Source organism: Aphelocoma coerulescens, chromosome 6, assembly GCF_041296385.1.
Source record: "Aphelocoma coerulescens isolate FSJ_1873_10779 chromosome 6, UR_Acoe_1.0, whole genome shotgun sequence".
NCBI lineage: Eukaryota > Metazoa > Chordata > Aves > Passeriformes > Corvidae > Aphelocoma > Aphelocoma coerulescens.
The window spans coordinates 28,213,552-28,236,882 of record NC_091020.1 but is presented as its reverse complement, the minus strand read 5'-3'; the positions used below and the strand labels follow the sequence as shown (position 1 = coordinate 28,236,882).

At 44.4% G+C, this 23,331-nt stretch overlaps 1 protein-coding gene across 13 annotated transcripts in view; it reads right to left on the bottom strand.

The window, feature by feature from the left end:
* Window positions 1–23,331, bottom strand: part of TCF7L2 (transcription factor 7 like 2) — a 173,528-nt gene that overhangs the window by 90,826 nt on the left and 59,371 nt on the right. For all 13 annotated transcript variants that reach the window (XM_069020034.1, XM_069020033.1, XM_069020039.1 and 10 more), the window contains one exon: window positions 20,173–20,274. In XM_069020034.1, the coding sequence (XP_068876135.1) occupies window positions 20,173–20,274 (102 nt within the window). The remainder of the gene's footprint in view (window positions 1–20,172; window positions 20,275–23,331) is intronic.

Sequence of the window (23,331 nt, the reverse complement as noted above, 5' to 3'; positions counted from 1 at the left end):
TTAATGAACATTTACACAAAGGGCAGACTTACGGAATTTGGTATTGCTCAGCAGGGAATAACCAAGAGATTACACCTTCACTGCACCTACACTAAAAGGCTCTCAGTGACATCAAAAAAGCAGAAGCTTCACAAAATTTGTCTGTAAGACTTCACCATCCTCAGCCACAGAAGAGGAGGTACCGTGCTGAGGCACAGGAGATCCTGGAAGAGCACAGAGCGTTACAAATCTATATTCAGAAGACTGGTGCCTCCATGCCCTGCTGGGCATCACAGACAGGACACATCCATGTAGCAGAGCACGGTCCAGGACATCAGCTGGGCCCATGTATCACAACAGCCAGGCTAAAGTCAGCTCCAGTCTGCAACACTTGGTCAGCTCAGGAAGCACTGGAGGAAATCCCTGAGTCTCTGCTCCCACCCACCCAGACATACCCTCAATTAAAGACCATGGGGAGAACAGACACGAAAGACCATCATACTTCCCACTATTACATCTATTCCTCTCATATTGTTGCAGCACTATTTCTGGTGATGGAAGCCATCAAATAAGCACACTTATTCCACAATCTTGATTTTAACTGAGGGGCTGTCTCTAACCTAGTAATCTTACATTTTTAATGACTGTAAAATTCAACTAAAAACCAGCAGGCTCTCTCCCTCCTATACCCCATTGTCTCAAAGAAAAGGATTCAGTCTTTTCCTATTTTGTACAAATCAAGAAAGCCTCTGAAACCACTTACACACAAACACACCATATAGCAATTGTTTCTCAAACATTAGCAGCCTCCAGACTAAAAGTCTTGTATGCCAAAACGGGTGAGAAGGGGGAGAATCCCAGCTCACAAGGTGCAGCTGAAAAATTAACAAACGGCCTTGAAAGAGGCAGGGCAAATCTGCTGCACTAACGCGGCGCTAGTGAGCACACACATAATAAATTGGGGATTCCCCGTGTCAGGGCCGGCTCTGAGCGTGAATTGCAGAGTTCCAGGGAGGATCAATAACTGTCAGAAGGAGAAGAAAGTGAGCACTAAATTCGCTCGCCTTTCATCTTCAACAAATGGAACAGAAAATCTGATGGATGACAGAACCTTTCGTTTCTATAGCGTTCTTGTTGAACTAAAGACTAGTGACACTGAGATGATTTTCAACATACGCTTCTGTAGATCCAGAAGCAATTATAAAAATAAAAATAAAAGAATTTTGTTACAAAGAAGCCCCCAAACCAAAAGTAGTGATTCAGAAGGGCAGGGTAAAGAAAAAATATTAATGAAAGCCCGTGCCAGTGGTCAGCCCCTATCATGTGAGAGTGCAGAGTTTTGGAAGCATGGAGTACATTAAACACAACACACCCCTTGCCTCCCCCATAATTAAGTTAGACATGTGAGAGCAAAAGCAATAGAGGCTGTCTGTTTAGTTTCTCTGCTTGGCAGGGCACCACACACACATGCACACAATTTCTCCTCTCCTCCATTTGTGAAAGGAAGGGGGGGTGTTGGGGGATTGTGGGGGGAGAATATAAAGCCCAAATGAGCAGATAAACAAAAAAACCCAAAGCAAACACAAAAAAAAATTTCCCAGCTTTCAAAGAAGGAACATGCTACTGCTCAAAGAAATGCCAAAATATCTTCTCCACCCCTTTATTCTACTGTACACAGTCACTCAACCCATCAGGAAAATTGTATTAAAAAAATAACAACAACAACAACAGCAGAAAGGAGACAAGACCTCTTGTTCAATCCAGCTGGCTTCTGTACCTTAACTTTCATATCAGATATTTATTTTGGCATGTGGGAAGTGGGGGAAGGGGAAACATCTCTGGACACCGTATGACATCCTCCACCATGGTGTAACAGTTCAGAGCACAGAGGTACATCTCTGGCTGTCACCCACGAATGCTGAACATGCCATGTGATAATGCACAATGCCTTTGTCCCGTGCAGTGCCACACGGACAAGTCACAAGGCAAGGTGGGTGGGAGGTCCCAGAAAAGAACACATGATCCACCTTCAACCTTATGATCTGGGTTCAGCCAAAGAGGCGGCACTGCCCAAAGCTCAGGTGGGTTTGGGACCGAAGTGATCTCTTGGAGTTTGCCAGGTGGGCTGCCAGGGTCCCCCAGCACTGCAATAAGGTATTTGCAGAGGATGTGTCACCTAGGCCAGCCCAGAAGAGGCATATTTCTACCACTGAAATGGGAAATTAAAAGCCTGCAAAACAAATGCAGTGACTCAACTGGGCATAAGGGCTTGGTGTAAAGTCCAGAAATTGGCCTATGCATGTTAACTCCCCCTTAAAGTGTGTATGTGGGAAGGCTATTCCCGCTTTCTCAGTGGAAAGAAGATATTAAATGAGATGCCAGACTAGCTGATGGCAATTAAAAAGATACAAAGTAAAAACAAGCCCTGACCCTTGTATTTTAATCCCAACAGATCATGCCACATGAAACCAAGATTAGCTGGGGCTCTCTGGTATCAGCGACTGCCTACCACAGCCTCATTGTCCCTGCAGCTCCCCGGCGGCAGCGCGGCCCCGCACCACGCCCTGTGGTTTCCCACTGACGCACGGGCATTCCCCATCCCGCCCCGCAGCCTGCACCCAGCCACCCTCTGGCTCTGCTTTTTGGGAGACCACGGACACCACTCCGACAGCCTCCTCTGGAACCTCAACAGTGGCCCAGTATGTTCCTCCAGCCCAGTTTCATTCACTTATTTTAGAAGGGCAAATCTATACACAGCCACAGCCAGTTTAACTGCTGGGCATCCAGGGAAATAATTCAGATATTTCCCATTCAAACCCATCCTCGAAGAGTATTGGAAATGATTCGCCTGAAAATCTGCATCACCCAACAGAGGGAAAGAGTTGTCTGACACCCCCATTGAATAACCTGGTAATTTTGTATCTCAATCAAATTTTGGTTTGAGAGATGAGGCCTCATCTCCATATGAAAAAGATAAATCAATCTAGAATACGCAAATACAATTTTAAATGAGAGTATCTAGATCAAACACAGATGCAGAACCCACAGCTTCAGATTAACAGCATCCTCCCAGTTTAGTTTAATCTACTTTGAAAGCAAATTACTCTGTGCTAGGCAGAGGCACTCATTCTCCAACAAAAGCATCCTCACACACCAAGTAGCTCCTCGAGAGCAATCCCGTGGGTAGATGAGGCATTATTTCTCACAGACAGGAGCTTCGTGCTGTGCCTTCTCTCCCTAAATGCTGTAAAAAGTTGCTGGTACTGAAGAACTTCTTTACTTCACTACACACATTAATGCTCCTCAGGCCAGGTTACACAGCTCTTCACAGCCTGCCCAGCACGATGAGATGCCACCATTAACTGAACAGTATTTCAGTCTGAACCTTTCTCCACTGAAGGCAATTTTTTTGCCTCTGGGAAGGATCTCTAAAATATCCTCTAAGTCCATGTTAAAATATAAACAGAAGCAATCAGCATTGTCTCCAAGGCAGGGTCTCTCTGCACATTTCAAAAGGCTTTGCACAAAGTTTCCATGCTTGACAAGGAGCATCTCATGAGGGTAACGCACTCCAGCTGATTGCACAATGACAGCAAGTGCCAGAAAAACTCCAAGTCTAATCTGAGATCTGACACTGACTTGTTGTGTGGGCTTGGGCAAACCACTTAACCTCTCTGCATCTCAGTTTTTCTGCCCATAAATGAGGGTAATAACGCTGAGCTCCCGCTTCCCCCAGGGACTGATAGGGAGCCTTGGGTTTTTATGGCACTTTGGAAATGTGAAGTGCTATGTAAGTGCGAAGTACCATTATCTAGAACTTCCACCATCACCTCAACATGCGGGCACAGCAGATGCTGGTGAGAAGTGGCCCGCAGGGAAGACTCCAGACAAACTGAATGTACATGATTACCCTGGTGTTTCACTGGGAAGATGTTCAAGCAGCAAAAGGGGGATTTAAATGCCCTTTCCTCCCTCCTCACAGAGACAGGAGCAGTATCTAATACAGGAGGTATCCAGGGCAAGGGCAGCATGGGTGCAGAGCCATTCAGGAGTCACTCATGCCTTAGGTACAGCTCTCCTGTTGACAGCACAGGGAAGGGATTGCTCCCTGCTTATCTTATTATCTCAAATCTGTGGCAGCTCTCAATCACACCTCCAAACACCCAACCAGAACAGCAGGAGTGTTTCTCTGAGCCCTTCACTGAACTACCACCACACCTGTATCTCACCAGGCTGAGTCAATATTCACAGGAGAAACATGACAGCAAGAAGTATCCAAACCCTTACACCACCCAGCATGTGCTCATTCCAGAAGGCAAGCAAACAACATCCAACTCTTACGAAGTGTGACTTAGCCCATTTCTTGCTTTGCTAGTTTCCCAAACTCCTCAAGCAGGATTCAGGTCCTGTGAGGTGAAGGGACATGAAAGCACATGATGCCCAAGCTCCATGGGCTCGTCCAGGCACATCTTAGAACAAGGGTGGGGGACAAAGTGGAGCAGATGACCTGCTGATCACACCTCACCAAAACCTTAGTAACATAAGCAAAGGTTAAAGGTGCTGTTCACCCCGGACAACTGAGCTGCCTTGAAGGGTTATAGACACCACACACAACTACAAAGAGCATTTTCTCCTCAGTGTGCCCTTCTCCCCACATACCAGTTCATCTAAACTAGAGAATTAACTATTTGCTAACTGGGATGTCTAGGAAAAGGTGGCCCTCAAAACTATTGTGGCAACCAAACGGACAGATAGATGGGCTGTCCAGCTGCATAGCAGACATATTGTGAACATGTTCTGCAAAGGCACTAAAAATAACATTGTTTCACCTGGAACAGCAGTTGTGTCTCTCTAGGAGATGGGGAGGAGCAGAGAAGCAGAGATCTCTTGAAGGCTGTTATTATCAGTAATGAGTTTATTTTAAAATCAAAGTTGACTGTTACTCATGACTAGAAAGGGGTGGAAATTTCAAAATAGTCCTAAGAAAATACTTCAAACTACTGACTTCTTTACTTCTGTGTTTATAACATAAAAAACCACGGCAACCCAAGCTAGATCAGCATTACACTGTGCTCTGCAGCAAATAGGCGAAATTCATTAAGTGACAAAGCTAACTGCTTTCTGTGACTACACCAGCAAATGAATTCAGTGGTAAGGACACTTGCCAAGACAGTGAATTTAGGCAAGTACTGGAGAATGTTCATGGAAAATAAACTTTTATTAATTAAAGAGTATCACTCACTGCTCAACCCAGGGGATGGAAATGTATCACATGTTCCCCATCTCTGCTCAGAGGAGCCCCAACACCAGCCAGCTCAGGAACTGCTTGTGGATGATCTCCAAGACAAAACGCTGAGACTTGTGCATGAGTAACAAACAAAGTTCCACAAAAAATCACGATCTCTTCAGTGATCCTTCACTAACAGGAAGAGCAATTCATTTTGCTGCACGAATGATTAATTATAAATTATTAAATCCAGCTCTACTCAGGATACTTACCCAGGGAAGCAACTGCTCCAACATGTCAACAACTTTTGTTTTCTAAATCTCTGAAACTAGTATTACTTCAAAACATGTATGGAACCAAATTTTCCACAGAAGCTCTAGTGTGTGTTTTTAGTGACCGCTATCTCCAGTCCTGGCAAGACTCTAGGAGGGACAGCAACTTACTCTCCCTGCTCTGGCCTTTGGAGACAGCCTGTTTCAATGGGATATTGTCATTGCTTTCACTCTCTTCTCTATCTCCCATGCATGTGAACCACACATGGAAGCATCTGGAGAGCACGAGCTTCCTTTCCCCATCCTTATCACACAGGAGTGTGTATCCCCCAAGCAGGAATTTGGGCAGCAGCCTGCCCATGAGCACAAGTTTTGCTGCATTACTGTGTGCAGCAGTCATGGAGGAGGCAATTTCCTGCCCGGCAGGAAGGCGGTGGAGAGCCCTGGGCTGCTCCTGGCCTCAGGAGCAGGCAGGGGCTGGGAGCTGGGGAAGGACAAATGTAAAAGCAGGAGAAAGTGTGGGGCTGCAAACATGCATCAGAACACAAAGCAGCCGGAGGATGCACAGATACAAAAATGGGATACATTATTATTCCATAAATTAAGTTAAAGCAACCTCAGCACATCCCAGACCTTTAATACCGGGCTGCTGCACACCAAGCGTGTTGGCTTCCAGCCTGCAAAATGTTTCAACTTCACTCAACTGAGACAAGACCCACGTTTTATTAAAAGAGGTTTATCTTCCTGCAAATAAACCTCAACAGCTTTTGCGCCCTGAAGAAGCAACTTCAGTTTGCATCTCACCCTCCTCCCCCCTGCCCACAACAAAACACACATTCAAAATCTGATGGGTAAAGAATTACCAGTTGCAGCTTTCTGGACCTTGCCCATGTCAGGCTGGTATGCAACAGGTTTCAATGTTTGTTTTTATAATAAATAAAGCAAAAGCATGATGAGACACCTAAGCTCCTCACCTCTCTTCTGCCTTCTTTGAAGATGGCTTTTTATTTTGAGACTTAAGCAAAACAGTAAAGTGGTTAATAAAATAAAGGGCATTCCCTATCTCACATTTCAGCCTGTTCCAAATAATCTACACAGCCTTAAAATACTAAGCTTGCCTGTCAGCCATTTAATGAATACTAATTTTTTAAAAAATGTAACACACACACATGCACACTTTCCCTTCTTCTTATATATCTACTCATCTGCCCCATGACCTCATTTTTCCTGACATAAAGCAAAAAAATTAGAAGGCAAAAAAAAACCCCCAAAACACATTTTTTCAAGCAAGGAGCAAAACCTAAATATAATTAAAGAAGTGTAAAGCCCAACTTTAACAGCAGACAAGTATGCAGAGAACAGTGTGACCTTCCCTTATCACCCACTGACATGCTTAATCATTTCCAAACAAAAATGCTCTTTTCTGCCACTTCTTCACTCTGTGAGGACCTCCAGCTCCTGCATGGCTAGCAAAGAGTTAAATCTCCCACTATCCCCTGCTGCCTGCGAAAAATCACTGAAACAATTGAGACATTGTCCAGTGAACAAGACTCCCAGGGACTGACATTTTTGTTTATGTCCCAGTTCTCAGCCTGTCAATTTTCACTCCCAACGTTAAAAGCCTGGCTTGCCCCAATACAGTCTGCCCTCGTCTGAAAAGGCTCCACTTCATTTATTTTATTAAAGCTATGGTGTGTTTATGATTCAGAGCTCTCCCCATCCGAGGACCTGTTTGTCCCATCCCCCTGCCTTCCTCCCTGCCCTACAACAGTGACTTCCTAACTCTGAGGAGGCTTTGCAATGCCTTTTGCAGAGCCATTGCCCAGGAAAATAACTGTGCTTAGGTTAAACACTGATGTCTGCATTTTCCTGGAGTATGAAATATGTGTTACTGAACTCCAGTCCCTTAAAATAGCCTTTCATTATTAACCAGGGTAGGGTAGAGGGGAAGGGAGTTGGATACTAAGCCAGAGTGGCAGGAACTTTAAAAATAAAAGAAAGTTAATTAAGAAAACAAAACAAACAAACAAAAAACCTGAAAAAAACCAAACCACACACACTCACTCTTGCTACCCAGCAGCAAACTAGAAAATACATGTAATGGAGTAAAACAAACATCTTGGAGCAAAGCAGTGTTTTCTCGGCTGCTTCGCGGCTGCATTTCCTGCCTGCGTTTTCATAATGACCGGAGCGTCAGGCCCAAAATATATCCCTCTCCTTCACCCCTGCCATCCTCTCCCCCCATTCCCAGCACTTTGTTTTTCCCCTTCGTTACGCTCTCAATACTTTATCTCCATGAAAAGCACACACAGCGGTCACCAGTGTTTCCTGTTTGCCGAGTGTGCTTTAACTATATCACACCCTCCGCTGCTGCGCTGGAATGCACAGCATATGGCATTGTGAAAGGGTTTACTGTCGAATAATGGCAGCAATGCAGTCCTGCTGGTTTATATCAAACCCTGTCACTCTCTTCACGGAGGTCTCCCTCGTGCTCTCTGAGAGGCAAGGTAAAACACACACACACACACACACACACACAAAACTTCAACTCTCATGTAGGACCTCAGTAGAAGCCTGTTTGAATCAAGACCTGCGAACTCAAGGCAAGGAAGATTGCAACTTATGAAGTGGTAACTTGCAGCCACTCTGAGATTTGTTTTGAATCTTAGTCCCCATAATGGAACCTTCTACAGGTAAACAAATGGGCTGTTAAAGATTTTTGAGCTATTCGCTGGGATTCCTGCAGGCACAGCCAGCATGGGCTGGAGGATGGCTAGGTGCCTGAGCCCCTCTTTTCCAGGGTGGCAGGGCTGTCAGCCTGAGCAGCTTCCTGAGCTCTATCCCTAAGCGCAGCTTCACCTTCCCTGCTTTCAAAAATCAGCACTGATATATTTGGTCATGGAAACATCCACGTGAAAAGCAAACATACACCATCACCTTTCACTTTGGGTCAAAGTTTCAAAACTGCATTTTCGTTTAATTGCTCACAGGTTTATTTTTGGGGGTTTTTTGTGTGTTTTTTTTAAGCAACTTTGAAATGAAAATACTCCCCAAGTAAATAAATAAATAGATAAATAGATAAAATGCTGCTTCCAACTGCAGTCAGGTTTAGCTAAGATGCTCACAAAGGTTATACTTCAAAGTGCTTTTTGTGCAGATCTTGAAATGCCTTCCCATGCCCGGATGCATTCGGCCAGCAGACGCTGAAACGAGTAGCAATACTTTTAAAGTCCATTGAAATGCATCCATCCACCCTCTCTTCATAAAAGGAAGCCTTACTTAACAGGCATTTATTATTGCTGAACCAGGGTTGAAAGTTCAGTGTCCTTATAGACCAAAATTATCAAGATTTCTGAGTTTGCAGCCCACGTTTAAGTCCTAATGAGCTATTGTACCCACTCACTGCTATTAACTCTTTGATGTCAGGAGCCCATGATGCTCTTTTAAATGCCTCACAGATGTCCAAGGGAAAAAGTGCAAAGCTCACCTGTGCTGAAGGACAGGTGAGCAACCGGGTTTTTTTTTTTTTTGCATTTAATCCCCTCCAGCAAAATATGCAAAGACAACTACAGCATTAAATATGCATGTCAAAGACAGGCTAGCCTACCAGTTTGGACTGTGAACTCAGACTCAGGGGAGCTGTACATCGCTTCCAGCTTTGCCGTGATCTGATATGCAGAACACGTTACCTTTCTGGGAAAGGGACGTGAGCATACGGTGCCTGTCACACCACACACGTACAGCAACCCAACCGCTGCTGTGCCGTGCGCTGCACAGCCCCATCTCCCCTGCATTTGGGCAACCTGAGGCAGCAAAAACAATCTGCTTTTCTGACAGTTCCTTGCCTACTAGATCTTCCTAAGTACAGGTAACAGTAAAATGATAATGAAATTTTCTTTCATTTGCACCAAGCGCTTTGACCGGCTCATTACACAGTCACATCGGTGAAACTGTGTCCACAGGGAGAAGCCACTATCATGCTTGAATGGCACTTGGGAAGGGTACCTAATTTTCCAGCCTCAGACTAAGGCCCCCAATCCAACCACCAGTGAACGGGAGCAGGATGATGCTTTAATTCAAGAGTCACGAGCCCAGCTGGGTGCCCAGGCGTGGAGCAGCCTGAGTTGGCCAGATGAGAATATGGCACCAGCTCTTTGGCTGTTCTCCTCACCCACCAGTGCTGGGACTGCTCCCTCACGCTTTCTCACTGTTTACTCATCTCACAGATTCCTCAGCACAGTGATCTGAGGTGTCCAAGTGTTGCCTACACAGGAATGGAGCTTAACAGTCCATCTCCGGTGTGAGCGGACGCTCCCTGGACGTGCCCCGGGCATGACGAGCGGAACGAGTCACTGCAGGGTGAGCCCAGCGAGGCCTCACAGCACCGCTGCAACTGCTCGGCCACATGCTCGGCTCTGGACACCTTCAGTCCAAATGGCAGCTGCTGCCTCACATTTACCCCTCGGGCAGCAACTGTGGAGCAACCAGCATTGCCTCAGATTCACACCCGAGCTTATCCCAAAGTAACCCGTCCTGGCCATAGGAGCCCTTTAATAAGGAGCAGGTTATTTCATGTCCAGTAAACGATTTCCCTCCAAAGAGCTGGACATGCCTGAAAAGCATCAAGATGAGGAGTCAACGTGAAGCAGTTACGGCTTTAGCAATTCAAAATCTTGCTTGCTTAATATTAATTAACCACATAGACACACCCAACATGCAGTGACAGAAGTTCTGCTGCCAGGGAAAACTTTACTGCAGACATTTGGGGTTTTCTAATGATATGGCTTCCATGCAGCTGCTTGGCAGGAGAAGTGTTCACAGCCATAAGTGCATAGTAAGAAAGTCTGGAGGCTTTCAGGTCTGTTCATTTTGCTTTCCTCCATAAAACATCATTTCCTTATTACAGGGCAGTCACACACCCACAATACTCAATACTGACATTGCAGAGCTCTGCAGGCACAGATCAGGGCAACTTTTTTTGTTTTCTTTCCTTTCCCAGACACTACCCTTCCAGCCAGGGTAGGAGACCATGGACAAATTTTGTCCATTTCCCAGTGGGCAGATGAGCATCAAGACCAAAGCCCTTCTTCAACTTTTCTTCTACTACTCCTCCTACACCCCTGGGAAGAAATATGTCAGCACAAGGACAAGCTCCAGGGGGAGAAGAGTTCAGGTCACACTATTCCTTCTCTCCCTCTTTCATCTCAGTAGCTGGGGGACAGGCAGAGGCCACAACCACTTCTCAGGAAGGGACTTTATTTCATATAAATGCTCATTTCCAGCATCCCAACTCAGAAAAGCATCACTACACAGGGCAATACTTTGAGCACATGCTTAAGTGTTGTCCTGAACACCGATGGACATCAACGCATGTTTAATGATTTCTTGAATCAAGGCCTAAAAAATAAAAAGGAAGGGGAAGCTAGTTTCCACAGTAATAGTAGTTGAGAAGTCTTTGAGTCGTGCCAACAGGAAAAATGCATGTTAGAGAACCACTTGCCTCTCCTAGGAAACTGCACCTCATTCTGCAGGCCTGCACTGCAGGGCCCAGGGTCACCATCAGGTCCTTAATCTGCACCAAGACAGTAGAGGGATAAGGTTGGAAAAAAAAAAAACCAGACCCAACAACAAAAAACCCTCAAACCAAACCCCAAAACTTGGTTACTTCTCACTTCCACCAGGGAGGGTAGTCAGAAAACACCCTTCCTCTTGTATACACACAAACATATGTGCTCAAACCATGCATGGCCACAACCCCCAATCAGCCTATCCCTCATTTTGCACAAATCATTCCTGCAGATGGGAGCCTGGGTGTGTGGCTACTGCCAGCCAAGGTGGAGGAAGGACTGCTCCAGCACCCCCAAGCTTACTAATTCCAAGACATGAGGCATAAGGTACATCTGACACAAGAACCTAAATAACACCAAAAGTAACTTTCCTCTAAGGTCTGACACGTTAGGATTTTAGGTTTAGATTTCAAAAACTACTTCAGTTTCTTTTTTGGTTTTTTTTGGCTTTCCTGTGGTGCTACAGGCTTTTTTGTTTGCCTCTAAAATCCAGATGTGGAGGTCATCACTTTCTCAAAATCAACTTGGGAAGTTACTTGGCATCTGTTCTGACCACATAGGTGAAACAGAAGAGTGAGCAGTGCTTCCCCACCTCAGGAAAGAGCTCAATGGCTTTACTCACAGGTATCTGCTAGGTATGAGTGAAGCTTCCAAGTAAGTTCCCCTGGAACCAGACCTCTGCCACCAGCCCACTGCACATCCAAACCCAAAATCTGTTTGACAACTATTTCTAGCTTTCTTTTGTGAAAATAGGCACAGAACACTGCTTGGGGACAGATTAGAGCTGGGAGGTTGTTTTACAAAGGCATCGCTCCCTGTTATTTGTAACATCTCTAACACCCCAAAGGCTTTCCAAAATGGGTCTGCTCCTTGCCAAACAGGTCTGCATAAGGCAGAGGAGAAAGCATCCTTCCTTCTCTTTATGCAGTGGCTTACAAGGCAGCTCCAGTTTCTTTCACAGAAGAGTAGAAATGTCTATACAGTCCAGAAAGTAAAGTATCCCATGAATAATCTAATACCAAACCACATGAACTGCTGAGAAAAGCAATAATCCTGGGTTGGAGCAACTTGGCAAAAAAATGGTCCTGAGCCCAGCAATGCCAGTTTCCTTCCTTTCTTTTTAATGAAAAATATGTGCTGATTACTTCACTACAGCACCTGGACACAGCACACAGACCTTGTTTAGACAGAAAATAGGCGGTTCCTATTCAAGTGGGCTCATCTGCACGGGAAAGTTTTTGTGCTCAAGTGTGAATTGAAAAACGCAGAACAACTATTTCGAATTATCCTTCCGTGTGGACACCGTTATTCAGCACTAAGAGTTCCTTTGTGAGATTTAGCTTAATCCGTTTCCAAAGCGGATTAAGCTAAACCACACAAAGGACCTCTTACTGCTGAATAAGAGTGGCCGCATGGAGAGATAATGAGGAATAGTTATTCCCAGATAGCTCCTTCGACTGAGTATTTGGGCTTTTCCACTCTGCGTCAACAAGCCCAAAGCTGTACTGGAAAGGGAAGACTGTGGTTCTAGAAATTTGGGGAAAAATAAGTGCCAGGGCCACATCATACCCATTAAATCTTCTGCTCTGCACATGATGGCTGCTCCTGCTCCTGCTCCAGTCGGCACGGGCTCTGGCTCCAGAGGAGGCTGCATTATTCAGTACCTACTTCTCTAAGCTCCAGATTGAATCCAGCCACAAACTTCAGCTGCAGACAGGGTGTGCGGGGAGGAGGACCTGCGGCGAGCGGCCCTGCCAAGTCTGCCACCCTCGGTACACATCAACTTTGATCTGACAGGCTCACCCATCTGGCTCTGCAGCATCACCCGGCGCTGCTGCGGCTCCTCACCCGCTGCCAAGGCCGAGCTGCTGCTGCTGCTGCAGCCCTCGCACCCGCCCGGGGCTCTGGGGATGGACCGTCTGCATCCTCTTCATTCCGCCTGGCACAGCCACTCTTCTGCTGGAGAGCTGATAGCCTGCTGGTATTTAATTGTAGGCCCACACAAGTCCCTAGAAGTTCATTTAACATGCATGCTCCAGCATAACAAACTGCCATGTGATTGAATCCAAAATGCAGCTTGCATTCCTCTGTGCTGAAATACTCTCCTAAACCACCTTCCCAGTGTAGGTTTCTCAAAATGTTGCTCTCTGCAGGTTTATTGCATCCCAGGCTAACTACTCAAAAAGGGCCAGAATTTAGGTATCCGATTTGTGTCACAGTCAGGACATAAGGGGTTATTTTATAAACAAAAGATACACGAGGGAATGCTGTAGTAGATGCACTTCCAACCACACTGAAGGCAGCACAGCTATGTCTTTCTTAAGATGATCTGATGAGCAAGCTTTTGTCCTGCTTCCTCTTCACCCAGAGAGCTTCAATACTGAGATATGTCAGAGAGAGATATACTTTGGTGTGTCATAACAAACCAAAATGCCAAATCCCAAGGCTTCAACTTATATGCAAGACTGGACAGCCTCTTCAGGAAACCAAACCTGGTGCTAGCTCACTGCAATATCCACGGCTATAAACCTGCTGCTCCAGGAGGACTTACTGAGCTGTCCCCACTAATGTTAGAGAAGCCTGTCCTTGCCTGGGAATGCTGCAGCCATCCATCACAAGGTAAGCTACCCCAGCACTCAAAGCCAGAGCCTTTGCCAGCACCAAGGACCAGGTTCTCCCAAAGCAAACCACACAATTCACAAGAAATGGATGTTCAACAGATGAGGATTTGGTTGAGCCAAGCATATCCTAACACTCCTACTCAACTGTCTCCTCCTGGAACAACACTTAGGGATGCTAACTTCCACAATTTTACAGCCAGTCCAGCAATACTTGCTGTTTTTCAAGGCATGGTAGCCTTGAAGTCAAGTGTTTAGGGAAGAACCTCAGACTGCTTACAGCACACAGCAAGCTCACAAACTGCTGTAGAGAAAACGAACTGTAGAGAAAACTTTGAGATTGAGCAGAGTATACCCTGCAGGCTCAGGAAACAGAACAAATAAAGAGAACACGAAATGTATTATTTAAGAAACAGAAAACAAACAAAAACAACACACAATCCCCCCCCACAAGTCCTCATGATCTTTTGAGGCCTGACTCATGATCCTAGAACAATTGGCGTTGGCAGTACTATACATTTTACAGCATTTATTCACAGCTGAAATATCCCAGCATCCAAATACTTCAGAGTTCTTGGAGCTACTCACAGATCTCCTGACTACAACCAAGCGTGACAATTTATCCCAGCTGCCAATCCAGCCGCAAGGTGTCTTCTGAAGGTGCTTTAGTGCTGACTGATGTTTGCAGAAGCATTAAATTCCTGCTCACTACACAGCAAGAGGTACAAGCCTGCACATTTCCCCAGTCTCAGCATTACAGCAGAGGAGTTACCTCCAGTACTGAAACAAGGGCTGTAGAGGATGGACATTGTGTTACAGGGTAAACGCAAGGGCATGAAGCACACCCCTAAAGTCTGAACTATTTTGCAAACATATTGAATTACCAAGTGCATTACTTTCAAGGAGCCCACATTTCTTCTGTTCTCTACACAAACCGAGCGCTAGGTTTCCATTCATATTTAATGGCTACTGAATATAATGGGTGTGTTTTACAGGAACCCATCCAAAGCAATTTTATTGGGCTGCCGGTAGGTGAATTCTATACTTAGCCCCAAACATTCTGGTTTGTACACAGAATTTTTTTTAAACACAACCCTCTCCAACAAAAAATCAAAAGGAATTAGTGGTGAAAGATTCAGCCACAAAATTCTCAGCAAGCTTAATTTGTTCTGTGGCTTAATTCCAAGAAGCTCCAAAAATTCAGGACAAGATGTTTGCACACTTTTGGGCATGTATTAATGAAACATTTTATGTACTTTGCAAATTGCCAGAGCAATTAGCCAAATAAAGTATAGAGCATTTAAAAAGGAGAGAGCCACTAAAGGAGCTTTCCAATTAAGTCTGCGTGGGTATTTCTGCAGTGTGAGTCTCAGGGATCTGCATGTTGGGTTCCTGACCTACCAGCCATCAGGGACTGAGTGGGCACCAGGACAGCTCAGACACAGCCCTCTTCTCCTGCCCATGAACGTGTCCCTCTCAAATACCAGGCACTGACATCGGTGATGCCCACCCCAGTCCTTCCCCCTACAACACCACTGTGTTCCTGATCACCCAGCAGACCTCTAGGGACAGAAGAGGGGTCCTATCATGGGTGCAGGCAGCCTGGAATCCAAGAACATTTCAAGAGGTTACTGAAGAGGAAGAACAGTCTCCCTGCAACAAAACATTAAAGACAGATAAAGCAAGAGCTTTAAAAACCCTCTTGGAGTACTGTGAGTGGAAGTTACAAGATTTTGGTTCCAGATGGCTCCACACATACAGGACACATGTATGGCTGGATGCACCCCACTTCCAGCCTGTCTGCAGTGACACTGTAGGTGCATTTTAAAATCTGGCTAAGATAAACCTAACTGTTACTAGTAGGTATTTGTTTTTTTTCTTTAAAATGCAGAAGTACAAACCACATAAGACAAAAAACATTGGGGAACAGGCAGGGCAGACTGTGCAGTTTCAACTCTTATCGCTCTGGGAAAAAAACTTCTGATCTCTCCAAACCACGCAGAGGTCCCAGACGCCTGCTGTCCATGCACATCGAAGAGGCTGAGAACAGTCAGTACATTTCAGATGGTTTTGCCTTCAGTTTTGCTTGTTGTATTGTGTTTTGAAAAAACATTTTTACTTTCTTTAAAAAAAAAAAAAAAGGAAAAAAATAGATACACTACTGCACAGTGATTCTTTGTTCTTGGTGATTCAGTCTACTACATGGCTGTGTTCCTTACACATTAGGCCAAAAAGTACTGGAAGTCCTCCCCCCGAGGTTAACATTGACATTTACTTCAAAATGCAGGAATTTTTTTAAACCCCTTACTGTTTTATAAGGAATATGTTGTACCGAGCCACCATCGTCTTGGGTTCTGAATGTTTTTGCCGGGTACAAAGGAAACTAAAAGCAAGTCTTTGCACAGCCTGCAGGAGGCAGGATCCCAGGACTGGTCTTTCACCCACACTCCTGCCCAAAACAGGGTATGGCTGAGCCAGAGTATTTACTTCGCAGAGAGCAGGGAAGAACAGCACCGGTTTTCTCCTTAAGGTTGTAGGAATGCACACAGATAAAAATGCTTTTAAAGGAGCTTGCTTTCTGCAGTGAGCAGATTTCAGAGATCCTTGCACAGACATGCCTCGCTCATTTTCACTTGCCTGTCCAGGCTGCAACAGAAAATGTTCATGTAAGATGAACATTTGAGATGGGATACATCACCCATCTCTCATCCTTATCACCACGCCGGCAGCACACATGTGGATCCGATCAGGTGCACACTGACCATGGGATTTCAGGACAACTAGCACCCCATTCCCTGAGGGCAAGGCACCCAGCTGGAGTCTGCTTTACACCCAAAACTTCCTGCTAAGACTGTTTCACAAAACCTTAATACCTTCAATTAAATCAAAGGTCAGAAAAAAAAGAGAGGAAATAACTATAAAAAACACTTTAAAAATATCCCAGCCTCATAATAGTACTATCTGCAGGCTGAATTCAAAATTTTGACCTAGCAAGCTTAATAGTATACTATTAAAACAATTTTTCCCCCAGTTTTCTTTCACCTTTGGACACAGATAAGCAGCATGACTGTGCCAGAGCAAGATGCAAAAAGTCTTACCAGACGAGTGAAGCACCTAAATGTAAATAAATGCACTGGTCTTAAATGGAGCCTCATGCTGTACCTTCCTCAAGACCTACTGAACATAATTTCAGTTTAATATTCTGTTTCTCATTAAGGGCCTTGCAGACTCCCTCAAGCACTATGAAAAAGCAGTATTAACCCAGTCCTCGGCACTGGGGGCAGCAATCCAGCCAAATTATTCATGCTGGTCTTTTGCTTCAATTTTTGTAGTCTTAACTTAATATTCTTAAACAAATCTGATAGGAGGATGGCTGACGAGCAGAATAGATTTTACTTAAGACATTACAGACGGCCATGTTATACAGCCTTGAGTCATTACACTGAACTCCTAAGGGGAGTTTCATCAGAGCTGGGAGTAAAGGCTAACACGGAGCTTGTGGTTGTCACAGCCAAGCACTGAGAAGAAAGAGTGTTAAAAAGAGAAGAAAGAAAAAAAAAAAAAAAAAAAAAAAAGGAAGAAAAAAAAGGGGGGGAGAAAAAAGAAAGTGAAAAAAAAAGAAAGTAAAAAAAAAAAAAAAGGCAAAAAAAAAAGCAGGGGGAAAACCCAAGCCCCCCGCACTCTCCTTTTCTCTCTTTGTAATCCAGCTATGAAGATTAGCCTCAAATCCTTATTTCAGAGATAGGGGAAAAGATAAGACGTGATTTGCAGGTGTTAGCATTTTCCTACAGATCTTCAGGGCAGCCCAACTGATTTGAAGATGAAAAACTAGCATAGGTACACTTGATAGATAGACTAGACACAGCAACCAGGGTAGAGAACCAGTTTCTATCCCTACACATTACACTTGCACAGAAACATCAGAATGCCCATGAAATACCCATCACTGCTCCACAAAAAGATTAATTGTGTTTTCACAAATGCAGAAGTGGGTGTAGAGCCCTGTGCAAGAGCAGCCAGGTCCCAGGTGCTGTGGGCAGGCACAGCAGCAGCAATGGGGACACCAGACATACCTGACACATCCCAGGCCAACTGGCATCTGCAGCCACTTCATCTCCCTCGAATACCATTACCCTGTCTAACTTTATTTACCAAAAAATAAGACCATTTTCACTCCACAAAATAACGTGGCCTGGGGTCGGTGCCAGGAAAAAGGGTGGGAAAACTGCCCCTTATTTATATATTTTAACAGAACAAGGCAAAACAGTTTGCTGCTAGAAATAAACATTAAACCTTGCAGAACCTCCCCCCCTCCCAAAAACCCACCAATCTCCCCCTCACTCCCTCCTCCGCCTCCTCTCCCTCCAATATTGTAAGTAGCACAAAAGATCACATTACAAATGCCAGCTGTGGCTCTTTCGGAAGGTGGCCTCCATCTCAGAGGTAGTATATGTTCCTCATGGCCTAAGTGGTTGCTATGGTAAATATGCTTTTTATTGAATAGCAGAGTGAAACAGCTTTTAAAGAGACCCATAAGAACCCCATAAATGGTCAAAACACAAAGCAGATCAGCCTCCCTGGAAGCAGGTTTCGCTTCATTTTCCAAAATGATTGTGATTTTTGAACCCTTTTTGTATATTTTGTTGACCGCTCGTCTCCACTTCACCCACACCTGGGTGGAAGGGCTGGAGAGAGTCAGGGGAGCTGAGACCCCAATCAACCCCCTCAGCACCATAAGCTGCTTTGGGTTTTAAAGGCAAGTGTCCGCTCTCCTGCAGGGCAGGAGGCTTAGGGACAGTGGATGCTCAGCATTGGGAAGCTCAGGTGATCCAAACCAAACTCAGCCTGACCTCCCCAGCTGCAACCACCCAGGAGAAGCCTCTTGCTCCCCCTCCATCTCTTCCTATGAGACTGACACCACTCCACCACACCAGAGCCCCGGGAACATTCCCACCCCCTGTGTCAGTCCTCTAGCACAGCAGTAAAAAGAAATGAACTAAAATAGGAAAGTTTCTCTAGTTCATCTCTTAAGAGTAAGATGATGGCAGGTTTCGATGACTGTAGATTTCTGAATAACCAGCCACGTGTCTTTTCTCTGATCTCTTCCTCCAGTGACAGCCCAAGTGGACAGGAAGGAAAAAAAGTGTCTTTCTGAAAAAGTGAAGCAGCCAGCACTAGATAGCAACTGGGCAGATACCAGTCTTGTTCCAATTGCTCTCTGATGGATTGAGGGATGGTTTAGAAGCTATGGATTCTAAAACATCAGAAACCTTTTTTTCTTTTTAAATAAAGAACTATAACACTCGTAGCAAAGGGCTGACAATTCTCAATTTAAAGAGACAACAATGGAAAAAGAAGCTCCTCAAATGCTTAGTATAATTTGAGATTTCTAGCAAAACCAATGTGTGCCTTGGATGATCTACCAGCTATGTCAGCTTTAGACTATAGAGCTAAAAGTAAAGAATGAGCAGAGTTTCTATTCCTGGTATTTACCTTATCATCCAATGGTTGTAAAAAGTTTAAAAAAAAAAAATCATGTTAAACTTGATGATGAATTACTTCAGAAGAAATATTCTGATCTACTACATGCCATCTTCTCCAGAGGTAAATTTGCCAGATGAATAGTCAGAGCTAAGATGTTCCTTAACAATAAATGGCACTGACACTGGCTATGGGTGAGGATGGACCACTGCATATCACCTCTCTTGCAAATCACCACATAAACAAACCATTTCCTCTAAAATAGCATCCTCTATGGATGCTATTTTAGAAAGTAAAATAAACCCCCAAACCACTCTCATGTAAATTTGTACTGAACATTGCAAACTCAACATTGTTTTCACAATAGAAGCACATGAAAAATTAATCAAGAATTGAAAATTTAAGTTAGAAATTAATATAGTACTATTTTTTAAATACTACTCATTATAAAGAGAGTTTTATACTTTGCAGGTAGTAGTAAACATTTGATAACACTGTTTATACTAAATGAGAAGTCTTCACAACACAAAGGGACATGTGCTTTGTTAAACTTGGCTCTTTCTTTTGAGCCTTCACCTAGGTAAAATGCTGACCAACTCTCACAAACTCTCATCCAAGATTTTACAATAAGGAAAGATTTCTTTAAGTAAAAGACATAGAATAGGCTTGGTTTTGATTTTTCTACTGCTTTCCAGACAGGCTCTTGACTCTCTTCACTTCAACACTGTCAGATGTGTAAACCAGCCTGATTGGGCTCCACTGCCACTACGTAATTCTGCAGTGTGTAAATTCAGAGCATTTTTGGCTCCCTAGTCTCCTGCAAGGCACATGGATGATAATTTCATAAACAGCCCAGTGATAAAAAAAGTATTCCCTCCTTTTACCACAGGCTTGTTAGGGATTTGTTTGTTTTGAAGTATTTCTCCTTTGGTCTGTGTAAAAGAAAACTGATGACAACCAATGCCATTAATGTCAAATGCCTTTTTTTTTTTTAAACAAAGGAAGAACATCTTTCTGTGTTTACTTACAACAATGTGTGCTGGAGATGGAGACCTAGCATCCTTGAGGGCTTGTCTACTCTGAAGGCTCCCTGCCTGAACATCAAGCAGTGGCCATTTCATCTGCAGATACTGGATGGAGGAAACAAAAATGGGAAAAGAAAAATGAGTTCAGAAAAGAAAGGCAAAAAAAATAACAAATCTTAGGTAACATGGATAAAAAAGTATAAATTAAAACTTATGCAAGGAACTGAAACAAAAATTAAGACAACCTTACATGTTTGTGGAGACAAAATCTGTGCAGAACTAACAATTTCATACCACTCTGTTACAGTTCAGGAATAAAAGAAAATAAAACAGATTGCAAAGACAGTATTACATTAATTTTACTAATTGTAGCAAATCTAGAAGTAGAATAAAACCCACAAAGAAACAAAATAGCATAACCATGGAGAGGATGGGACAAGGGAAAAGGTGGGTATCAGTGTCAGCAGAGGGAAAACATATCATGAGTTAAGAATGTGATCTCATTACTGAATGGGTCATCTGTCAGCCTTCTTTCAGCAAATGCACCAAGTCAACTGCTCCAACTCCCCAGTGCTGTATGAGCCCTAAAGGCAGAGCACTACCCCAGGCACTGTTTTTCTCTACTTTTCACCATTTCTGGAAGATACCACAGATTCTCTTCTTGCTTATCTTCTGTCAGCCAACCCTGGCTCAGGGACAGCCACAACTTCTCTGTGGCACTGCCACCAGCAGACAGGCTGAACACACACAGGTGCCATGTCTGCAGCATATGGGGCATTGATTCAAAAGCAAGAAAAGCTTCAGCTCGCTGCACCAGAAGCGCTCGACTCTGGTCTGAACAAGAGCAGGCCCACAGAGGAATCAGTTATCCCAAACAAACTTCTGGGCCATACATCTAAATATAATTTCAGCCCAAGCTTTTCTCTCTGCATGGTGCTGTGCTGTCCCAATTAATACAGGTTAATATGGGACTTCTAAAAGCCCTGCATCGTGCTGGAAGAAATGTGTATGGCCACATACCTTCAGCCCCCTCCCAGAACTAAGAAAAGCAGCTGCCCACATAGATCAGGCCACTGCAGAAGCTCCTGTTTAGCACTAGACTCTGGTTGACCTGACAGATATATTCCTAGAAAATACTCACTAGAGAAATAGTTACGTTTACCCATTCCTTTTTTTTTTTTTTAAGTAAGAGTAATCTTGAAGAACCACCATGCACAAACAGCCCCCGCCACTCCAGGAGAACAACGGAAGCTGCATCTGAATCTCCACGAAGGAAGGAAGGAGATCTGGTTCCATGCTTTCAGCACATCACTATCACATTTGGTCACGTATGCCAAACATTTGCTCACATGCAAGGCCTGTTTGCTGCAAGACTCTGGGCACTGAGGTGCCCAAAAAGCAGAAGCCAGTGGGAGGATGTGTTACCAATTCCCATCACTTGGAGGGCCTGAGTTTTCCAAGCTACTGGAATGCAAATAAACAAACCCATACTCTGGATTTGTGCCCCATATGAGTTCCTCAAGTTCCAAGAAGTCTTGTTTTTATTCATGTTCACATTTGGGATTTGTGCAATGTGGACCAGAATGTTTCAGCACTTAAAAACAAGAAATAAAACCCAAACAAACCGGAACTAGACTACCCGTAAGCAACATTTCTAACTCTTACAACTCGATTGTAAGCCTCCAGATATTTGATCACTTGCACCAAATCCCTGCTCTTCAATATATGTGACCACAACATAAATTTTAAAGTCGAGATGATGTTAAAGCAACTTTCTAACCCTTTGCGGTTTCAAAAAAGGGCGTAAAAATGCAACCCGAGTGCGCAGAATTTGGACCCAAAGCCTAAGCCAACGGAGAGCTTTTTAACTTGAGGGGAAATCTGATACATTTCAGATTTGCAGATGGCACTATTAAACAAGACAACAGCTACGTTTTCAGAAGTCCACCAGTTTTCTTAGACAGCAATCGAAACACCACCACGTAGAGGGGCACACAAATTTACAGAAAGGGTCCTGATGGGTCACAGCTATTACTGGCTTTCTTGCATTTTCCAGACAACCAGTGAAGTATTTTTCCCTTTTTCCAAGGAAAATGTCCTCACAGGATGTGTGCATGACTCTGCTTCCAAGTCCACAACTGTTTTGGAGAGCAAGAAGCTACCGCTGCCACAACTGCCCCTACAAGAACATGACAGCTCCAACAGTGGCTTTTCAGGGAACAGCCACCAAGCCATTAGCCACAAAAATAAACCCACCACCTTCATTTTTCCATGACCATTCCACAGTCACAAGCAACCCTGGAATATCCCTACAACCACGACAACCTGTATGGAGCTCAGGCAGCAGCTGTCCTAAAACACAGGCCAAGAAACACGTGGGCTTCTCTGAGACTGCCCCAAGGGCAGACAGAGGCATTGACAAGCAGCAGGGGTGAGCTCACAGCAGACCCCATCCAGTCAGTAATTATTGCAGGGATTACAAAGCCTTCAGGACTGTCAGTTCTGCTGGTTTTTACTAGCAATAAATTCCATTAGAAGAAACAGAGCAAGAAGGCATGGTTGCTCCCACTCCACCTCTATCCCACCACAGCCTGTGCCTTCAGCGTATACTTTCAGCTCCTACACCAGGCTGACCTAAGGGCAAGATGAACGTTTCAGAAGATCTTACTGTTACACTTTGTTTTTCTCCTTTTAAAACCCTTAGTCTGGACTCTCAGTAAAGCCCTTCTCTTACCCACTCCTGGCAAAGAGGATCCAAGAAGTCTTACAGTGCAAAGGCTAAAGCACAAACAGCTTCTCTTGGACATGCACATGAAGCCTAGCAGGAACAGTCCAAACCCAGAGGGCTCAGTTTTGCAGACAAGCACAGACATGGACAGCTTCCATTTCTACCAGTGGATAATACACCAGTGGGAGACAAAATAAAATCAAATAACTGGACCCAAGGGAAAGCAGAAACACACAAGGGTTGATAAAGCAACTTCCATGAGCTCTACCAAGTGGCCAGGATCCAGAGCAGCCTCCCAGCCCCGCCAAGGGCAAGATGTTCTGTCTGTCAGATAAGCAGAGGGGGCCAGAGTCCACAGCCAATGCCCATGTCAAGCTAGTGAACCCACAGCTTCAACGGCAGGATGTTTGCAAAAGCAAAAAAGTCCAGTTTGC